Source organism: Typha latifolia, chromosome 1 (assembly GCF_019914945.1).
Source record: "Typha latifolia isolate L0001 chromosome 1, TyphaL0001v2, whole genome shotgun sequence".
In the NCBI taxonomy this organism is placed as follows: domain Eukaryota; kingdom Viridiplantae; phylum Streptophyta; class Magnoliopsida; order Poales; family Typhaceae; genus Typha; species Typha latifolia.
This window is the reverse complement of record NC_133086.1, coordinates 13560240-13569310: the sequence shown is the minus strand read 5'-3', so window position 1 is coordinate 13569310 and position 9071 is coordinate 13560240. Positions and strand designations below refer to the sequence as shown.

The 9071-nt window shown below is 37.7% G+C and overlaps 1 protein-coding gene across 1 annotated transcript; it reads right to left on the bottom strand.

The window, feature by feature from the left end:
- Positions 1–819: 819 nt before the first annotated feature.
- LOC140789159 (protein neprosin-like) lies at positions 820–3707 on the bottom strand. The gene is made up of 7 exons (XM_073138768.1): positions 2991–3707; positions 2806–2892; positions 2510–2722; positions 1704–1868; positions 1575–1628; positions 1315–1461; positions 820–1237 (listed from the first exon to the last, which is right to left on the bottom strand). Exons 1-7 carry the CDS (start codon positions 3168–3170, stop codon positions 860–862), a joined length of 1224 nt encoding a protein of 407 aa, XP_072994869.1. The 5' UTR covers positions 3171–3707; the 3' UTR covers positions 820–859.
- Positions 3708–9071: the final 5364 nt, after the last annotated feature.

The window sequence follows — 9071 nt, the reverse complement described above, 5'->3', positions numbered from 1 at the left end:
AGCTTACAAAATTTCCAGAGGGGAACTTAAATTTCACCGATTGTCATTTTAAACACTTAACTTTTATAAAAAAATATTCTACAGTATGCCACCTCAATATTCAATTATTTGAATGTATACTCTTCCTGTGTTTCATATTTGCTTATATATTTTAGAACAATCGATTTTTGTATTGAAGCCTCAAGTTATCCCTTGCTGATTATAAGCCAAGATACGAAGCATTTAATAGACAAAAGACAACCACCGAAAAGAAAGATAAAGTACGTGAAAAAAAAACGAAGGTGTTTCTTTTTTATCTTTTTACAACTAAATTATATAGATCGATAGATTAAATAAAAAGACTGGCCATTGTTAATATATAAACTATAATTGGCTAACCAACTTGAGAAATAGATTAAATCCGAATAGGTCACGAGGCCAAATTACAAGCACGCGCTACCCGCATGAAATATTTCTGATAAACGGATTAAAATTTGACCATTGACTTATTTAGGCATTTATGTAAAAAAAATATGAGTTTTTATAGGAGCATTATGCGAAGTATACATAGAAATATCAACTTTAGAGAGATATTAAATTACTATTATAGACGGATGGTTGGGTCTTATCAATGCACAATAGAAATTATAAGTTTACTTCTTCTATAGACGTTGAGGTGGATATGTAATAAAAAAATTTATCGAGATACTTAAATTTTAATCATTTATTAGAAGAATTGACTTAGGAAAAACTCCGAAAATAAATAAAAAATAAATTAAAGTTACCCAAAACCCACAACTATAGGAAAAACTCCGAAAATAATAACACTAGTAAGAGAAATAAGAATCAAAACCATCTAATTTTCTCTTTCTTTTATTTTCTATGGGCATCTTACATTTCTTCCAGGGCCACCATAATAGAAGTAATTTCCCCAAGCTCGGTTACTACCACCTTGTATGCCATAACACTCAGGATGGTCAGCCATGAACTGAAGATTGGACAAAGGGATCAAGCTATTGTCCCAATCAACAATTTGCAAGTTTCTAAAATATGCTGCTCTATTGAATCCTTCTCCAGCGAAGCCGCCGCTGCCCATTTGCGTCGACGTGTGGAATCCCGAGGGCTGGGTGTTAACAATCTCTCCTCCAAATTGCACCATGCTTGCATGCATTGCTAAGTGGCTGAATAAAAATGAGGGCCAATATCCAACAATTAGTCCCCCGCCAAATTCTAGCCACCAGTGTCCATGCTTTGGATCCTAATTATTAATAACCCATGCAAGTTAAACAGTTGCAGGTTACAGGAGGTAGGACTTAATAATCTTCTGAATGTTACCTTCCATATTAGTAGGCTGATGTCAAATTGCCTTCCATTATACACTGATGTGGGTGAGATAGCTGCTCCAATTGCAATCTTGTTGTTTGTTTGAACAAAGCCAGCACAAAAGAGATTGTAGCATCCTGTCTCTTGATATGCATCCGTCTACGTACACCGTTCAATTAGATCGAAGTTAGGAATGCTGAGTTGGATGATACACCAAATATCACATATTTATTAATTTGCGAAAAATTTGTAACACTAGTAAGAGTACATACTGTCCAGTAAGTGAAGAACCTAGGGCAATCATCTCCATATAGTTGTGGATTAACCTGGAAAAGGAGAGTAAACTAATTAAGAAACATGTAATTATTAATGTATATTGATGCATGCAACTCTGGAGTTACCTGCCATCCAGCTTCAATGGTGTTGAGATCATTGCCAAATGAGCCCGAGATGAGCCATATCTGTGACAAGCTGAATTCAGATGGGCTTGCTACTTTTGCTGACCATACATTTAAGCTAGCTTTTGCACCGTAATATTGCTCTCCGGTGACATACCCCACTGCATGCTGTTGTCAGATACGATGTGATGCAAGTGTGTCAAATTTACTACCCCATATATGAAAAAGGTCATATTTGAAAGATTTCTAATAATTAATTCGCTTTGTATATTTCGCCAGCATATAAGATTGCTAGCTTTGACCGTAGTTCTTGATCTTTTTCGGTCCAAATATTTTCTGTGTCAAAACAGAAACTTGAAACCATTTAAATATGAATGGAACTAACAACTCTGGCGTAATGAAACAACATTGATTAGCCTCGGTCCTTGATGTTAGCCCAAATTAATGCTCTACATAAAGACAAAACCGTGCAGAAGATTTTAATATTTGAGTCAAATGCCTCATCTTGATTTCTCTTGCTGAAGCTTCTGCAGATGCATATGAAGTTATTTTTCTTATTCCATGTGAGCTTGTTTTCCCGTGCTTCTCTTTAATTAATCATAACCAAGAGGCGAGACCCACTTCTTTCCAATGCATTTCGCGTTGGTCTCATCAACCTATCGAGAATGGGGAAGGAAGACTCTTTTTTGGAAGTATGCAATCATAATGCAATATTCCAATCCTTATTATTGGAATAATAAGAAAATTTATTGAGAAAATGGAGAAACTTTTTTCAAGTGTAAATCTTTGAAGTGTTCAATTGAGGGTACCTCATGGCCGCCGCCTGTCGAATCGCGTCGCACTCTCCCTGCTGCCTTCCTTCCAAATCTTCCAATGGAGCTTGCTCTCAGTAGATCATCTTCCTTGGTCCTTCGTATCGGCACAGTTCCTCTGGGGCACGATTCACCAGTACTTCTCCATGCCTGGAGGATATTATCAAAGATATAACTCGAGTTACGGCCTCTGGGTCTCTCTGGTGAATCCTGCAACCAAGTGAAAAATATGTAGGCTATCTTAAATGAAGGCTAAGCAATATAATGACCCACGAGAGGAAAAAGTAAGATACCAGTGGCTTTTGCCCCTTTAGCATTGGATGATCAAATGCGTGTTGTTGATGAGAAGGAACGCAGTCTATTAGATCTCCATCAGGACTCTGTGCAACAACAACAAATAGAAGTTTATTATATCACCAAAGAGGAAAGAATAGAAGAGATGAAACAGAGGATGTGGGTCTATAGGGAAACTAAATGCCTTAATTGTCTTCAGAGAAGGCCTATTGAGCCTTCTCAGGTGAGCTCTAATCCTCCTGTACTTTAAGAGTTCCTCACTGGGGTGGAGAGTAGTATTGGCTGCTGATACTGAGAGCACCTCATGAGCAAGGGCAAGTAACACTAATATGAGAATGACTGGCTTGCTGCAGCTAGAAGTCATCCCTGTCGAATTTGTTTGCTGTGATCCTTCTTCTTCTAGAGGTGTCTGTCTGTATGTGTGCACACTTGTGTGGTTGTCTTCTTCTTGTGGTCATGACCCTTTACTTATTAAGGATTTCCTTTGGTTTTGTCCAGAGAGGCACAGCTCCCACTTCCAAGCAAACCTATTCATGGAATTCACTCCTCCACCAAACTTCTCTTTCACTGCTTCCAAAGCCTAGAAGGATCAAAATAATTGTTAAGCCCATGCTTGCACTTCCTCTAGTCTTTTATATTCTATGGCTAACTTCCTCTTCCCTCTTTCTCTCTGTGGGCCAGATTCAAATGCCATTGTAAGTGGGCTACTACTACTGACAGGACTTCAAGAATGAGCTGATAAAGTAAGAGAAAAGAAGAAATTGGGTGGGGTGTTCAGAGTGCTCTCCATGTGGTCATGGAAAGAGGAGTAATGAGGTGGGTGTCTTCCAAAGAGAAAGCAGTGATTTTTTTTCCTTTTACTGTCTTTCTCTCTCCCTCTCTCCCTCTCTCCCTCTCTCCCTCTCTTTCCGCTTAAAAAAGAATATATGGCGACATTGTGAGTGGAGAAAAATATAATGAGTGATTTGTGTTTCGAGTGCAAGCTTCCAGATCAAGCAAACTTTAACTTTCTCTTCTTTTTATTTCGTTTTAGTTTAGGGAAATATAATTCCATTACCCTTGTGGTTCCTCCTCTCGTGTTTTGGTCATTACTCATAGTAGCAGAAAGCACAGCTCCTGGGTCCACTTCCATTTGCTCTAGCTTGCTATTTCCTTTAGGTTTTCTTTCTCAGTTTCCTAGAGCCGTGTGGTGGAATTATATTAATGACCAAAACCACTCCTCTAAATTAATTGTATAACGCGGCCTCTCTATTGGGTAGTTATTATATATATTAACGATCCCAAATCTCTCCAATTAGGTTTGAGTTCCTTGTTCAGTGAACTGCTCTCATGTTTTCATTACTATAGGTGCCTAATTAATGCATATATGCTTAAAGCTATTTCTCATTGTGTGTGCGAGATTCTCTCCCTTGTTTCAAAACTTCAAAAGATTCCTTTCTCAATCCTTAATAAAGATTGAATAGCTTCACAGTTAGATATGGCTAATATTTCCATCAGTAACAAAGCGATAGACCATATCTAAAGCGGTGGGTGCACCAATGTGTGGGGGCCCTTCTCAATCCCCTTTTAGAGGCCTCTAAGTGATCATGCTTGCTATTCCCTTAGCATCATTCTCTCTTTACCCTCCACTTTGTTTCGCTGTCCTCTTCCACATAGCCCCACAATCAGTGACACTCACTAGTCATTCGAGGAAAGTGGAGGCCATGCTTGTATCGCCAAAGTGGACTGCTGAATAGATAATAAACCCCACTAAAGGGAAGACAAAATGATGGTAATTACTAAACTATTGTATTGCCTTGTTCAGTTGTTCTCCACGTATACTCAATTTTTGAGGCACTATATATATATATAGTTTCCTAGGTAGGGTGAAGATGGGCTCTCGGTATAGTTTATAAAGTTTTTTGGAGTAAGAAACTCGTTAAAATTAAAATTACTTTAGTTATCAGAGCCTCTCTGCTTTTAGGCGACATGCGTGCACATGGGCATCACTCGAGTGGTCACATAATTCACGTAGCCATAATAGGTTAACCCTCAACAACATTATTTCTTTCAGAAATTATAAATAACGTCTTATATTATAGTGTAATTTGTATAAAAACACAGTAAATTTTTATTTTTATCACTCAAGCTTATTTTTTGTTTTTAAAATTTTATTTTTATCACTCAAGCTTATGTTTGGTTTTTATTGCAAATGAGATATTTTCCCCTTTTATTTTCTAAGTTTGTCTTTCTGCTATTTAGTGTTTCATTAAATACTGATAATAAAAATATAAAAAAGTGACCCATACTCTTTCTTATTACTGCTACCTTTCTTCCTCTTTTTCTTCTTCTTTTTCTTCTTTAGCTTGGTTTCATTTTAAAAGAACTTAATCTATGTAGCAAATAAGTTACAGTATCTACTTATGGACACTTTTATTTATCTAACATAATTTTTTAAATATATATGAGATTTTTATGCAATTAAAATAACTAAAAGAATCTAAAGATATAATCAACCTTTTTAAAAGGAGAAACAATATTGGTGCTATGAGTAGCTAAAAGAAAGACAAATATTTATTTTACTGTATGATTTTATATTTGGTATACAGTTATATTTTTGAATTTTAAGGAAAAACTAATAAGACATATGTGGCGAGTTATCCTCACGTAATTTCTATCAGTTAGTAGGTACTTGATCTCGATGGATATTGATATACTTTTAGCGTATAGCAGAGTATGATTATAACTACGATACTATTAGCATATTGTTTGAGCCTTCAGACAAGATTGTGAGATCAAGTATTAGGTGTGGCTGTACATGGTGATATAAGATAATGGTATTATTCATTAGTTGATATTGATGATTGAGATGTTGAGATATGTATTCATTTTATTATCATCTGATATACATAATTATTGAGTAGTTGTCATGCACCATATGTGGTTGCATTCAGAATTGTTATAGTATGGTCATGATTAACATGCATTACATGTTGATATATTTGAAAAAATTATAATATAGTTGGATCAATAGAGAGATATATATTGTTAATGATACATGTACATGCTCATTTATGACATATGAAATATTATCTATTTTATATATTATTGAGAATATATTCATATACACATCATGACATGATGCTCATTTCGATTTATATTATTTCAGTACATCATTTACTCTCTATTTGACATCACTGATTTTATGTAAAGTCTATTTACTAAGTATTTAACTCATAACTTTATTTATTTCTTTTCTAAACCCCAAATATGTCGTACTGATAACATTATCACGACCCAAAATAGGAATCATGACCGGCCATGCATCTCAATATGATTGAGATGCACGAAGCCTTACCAATACTCTCTACGTATAGATGACAAGATAAATAAATAAAATAAGAATGTGCTTTATTAAAATTTTATTACTAAATGCAATTAAAATAAAAACAATGTTAATATTTTTGAGTCTCTAAAATAAAATAAAGTAAAATAAAATATTCTAATCTAAAGCACAAAATCTAAAAGAGCGGAAGGGTGAATAGGTGAATCCTAAGTGGAGGTGGAATCCGGGTACATCACGCTCAGTCGCCCCGCTGTCTATTACCTGAAATAAATAAACAAATACAAAAAAAACAATAGAACTCGTGAGCCAACAACTATAGCTCAGTGAGTGGAATCCACTCGAACCAAATAAATTTTAAAACATATTAATGCTGAATAAATTAAACTAAAAGCAACAATATCCATCATAATATGCAATAGGCATGCTCTCTACATAGTAACAATGATAACAATAGAGAAATGTCACAACTTGTAACCTTGCACGTTTTCAACATATTAACATCTTTTTGATATTTATACTGTCATATGTCTCAATGGGTCTAAACCCTGTGGATCCACATCAACTAGAAGTCACCTCGAGATGACGCTCGGGACTTTTCTTCATAGCTGATCCGGTTAGGGTCATCAGAGGGTATCACCCTGTGATCAACACACTCTATCTTTTCCTCTAACCGTTGAGAGAAGTTAGAGTCACCTAGGAAATTTTCTCATACTTTCTAGGACTGTTCCCTAACCCCGCCAGAGTCACCTAAGAAAGTCACCGCAGTGATCTAATTTAGGACTTTCCCCTGGACTTCCAGATAGACTTGAGTCACCACGGAAAAATCGCAAACGATTTATACCGGGACTGTTCTCTAAGTCGTATCAATACTAGTCTTATTTTTCTTTTCACAATTTTTTAATATTTGCACGAAGTATGGTGATGCACTGAATATAATAATTAAATGCACACAGGAAATAAAACAATTAAATTTTCGCACGTACAGATGAAATAAATAGATTTGCACACAGAAATTGTAACAATTTAATTTTTACATATAAGGGTGAAATAAATAATTTGCACACAGAAAATTTACATGGTCCGACAAAAATACGAAATATAATAAAATAAATATGTGAGTGAACCCACTCACCTGAGTCTAGGCAAGACAACCAAAATCTCAAATCTCTAGCCCACGAACTAAAAATCACCACCTTAAATAATAAACAACAATAACATTTTTAATTAAAATAATTATTAAAAATGTTTATACAATTTAACCTAAGAATAATTAAATTGGGCTAAAATGAGCCCAAAACAATTGGGCTGGGCTGCAGTTGGCCCGCAGCCCACCCAAAAAAATTCTTAAATAGATTGGGCCAAGGCCCAATCCAAATAGATAATGGAACCGGGTCAGGTTCCTTGGATTCGGATCCAACCCGACCCGAATCCAACACTAAAAGGGAGAAGATCAGACTCGGGCAACCCGAGTCTGTCTTCCCCAAACCGAAGAGAAGGAGAAAAAGAGAGGAAGAGAGAGAGAAGGAAGAAGAGAAGGAGGAAGGCGCCGGCGACTGCCACGGCGAAGGTTCGCCGGCCGCACCCCCGGCGTCTCAACACCCATACGGTGCCGCCGTCCTCGCGAGGTGGAGGAGAACTCGCGAACGGCGGTCGATCCCATGACCGACGGTGACCGGAGCCACGAGGGCTCCAACGGTGACTCGCCCACGGCACGAGGCCAACGGCAAGGCGCTTCCGAGAGGTAGCGGCTGCGACTCAGCCGCCGGCCGGCCAGATTTGCCGACGAGGCCGAAAACCCCCCAAATTAGGTATTTCGGATTTACTTATTTAATTTTAAATTAAACTAGAGGGATGAGAGAGGGCTCACCGGGGAGGAGTGTGGTGGGTCCAATTTCCTCCGGCGACGCTCCGGCTGGCCGATTCCACGGCGACGACTCCGACGGTGAGGAAGAAGCGACAGAAGGGAGGAAGGAGAGAGAGAAGAGGGCTGGGGGGTTATCAGTATTAAGCAGAGAGAGAGAAAAAGAGATTAGGGTTTAATTTATAGTTTAGATGAGGATCAAATCTAATCCGATCCGGATTAGATGAAATCCCTTCTTTCCCGCTGCGCACCGGAGAGGGAGAGGGGAGGGGCTGCACGTGCAGAGCATGTGCACCCTCCTCTCTCAACCCAAATTTTTTTTTCTGGTCTTAACAACTATTCCCAACAAAAAGAAATTTCGTCCTCGAAATTAAAAAAAAATGAGCGTAAGGAAAAGATAAAATAATACCGTAATGGACGCTAAGAAGATTGAGGAAATAGCTCTGGATACTTTTCTCTCATCTCATCCTCACGCTCCCAAGTTGCTTCCTCTGGCCTGTGGTTTTGCCATAAAATCTTCACGAAGGAGATTACCCTATTTCGAAGAGTTCTTTGCTGAGTCTCTAGAATTTCCACAGGTTGCTCCTCATAAAATAGATTTTCTCGGATCTCCAAAGGCTCGAAATCGATCACATGGTCTGCACTAGGCACATACTTTCTCAACATAGATACATGGAAGACATTATGCACTTTAGATAACCTAGGCGGTAGTGCTATCAGGTATGCCACCTCTCCAATGCGCCCTAATACCTCAAAAGGTCCAATAAAGCGAGGACTTAACTTGCCTTTCTTACCAAACCTGATCAATCCTTTCCAAGGCGACACCTTTAGGAAAACCATGTCACCCACTTGAAACTCAAGGTTTCTTCTCCGGTTATCAGCATAGCTCTTTCGACGGCTTTGAGCTGCAAGAAGCTTTTCCTTGATTTTAACAATTTTCTGCGTGGCATCTTGTACTATATCAGGTCCCAATAACTGTTTTTCACCAACCTCAAACCAACAAAGTGGAGATCTACATCTCCTACCATACAACGCCTCGTAAGGTGCTAACCCCAAACTTGAATGGTAGCTATTATTAT

Bases quoted from the DNA above. Each gene is read 5' to 3' on its own strand.
- LOC140789159 (XM_073138768.1), bottom strand. From the start codon at position 3,170: ATGACTTCTAGCTGCAGCAAGCCAGTCATTCTCATATTAGTGTTACTT. The intron at 2,723-2,805 runs GTATCTTACTTT...ACTTGGTTGCAG, and splicing joins TAAAGGGGCAAAAGCCACTG to GATTCACCAGAGAGACCCAG. The intron at 1,869-2,509 runs GTACCCTCAATT...ATCTGACAACAG, and splicing joins CGACAGGCGGCGGCCATGAG to CATGCAGTGGGGTATGTCAC.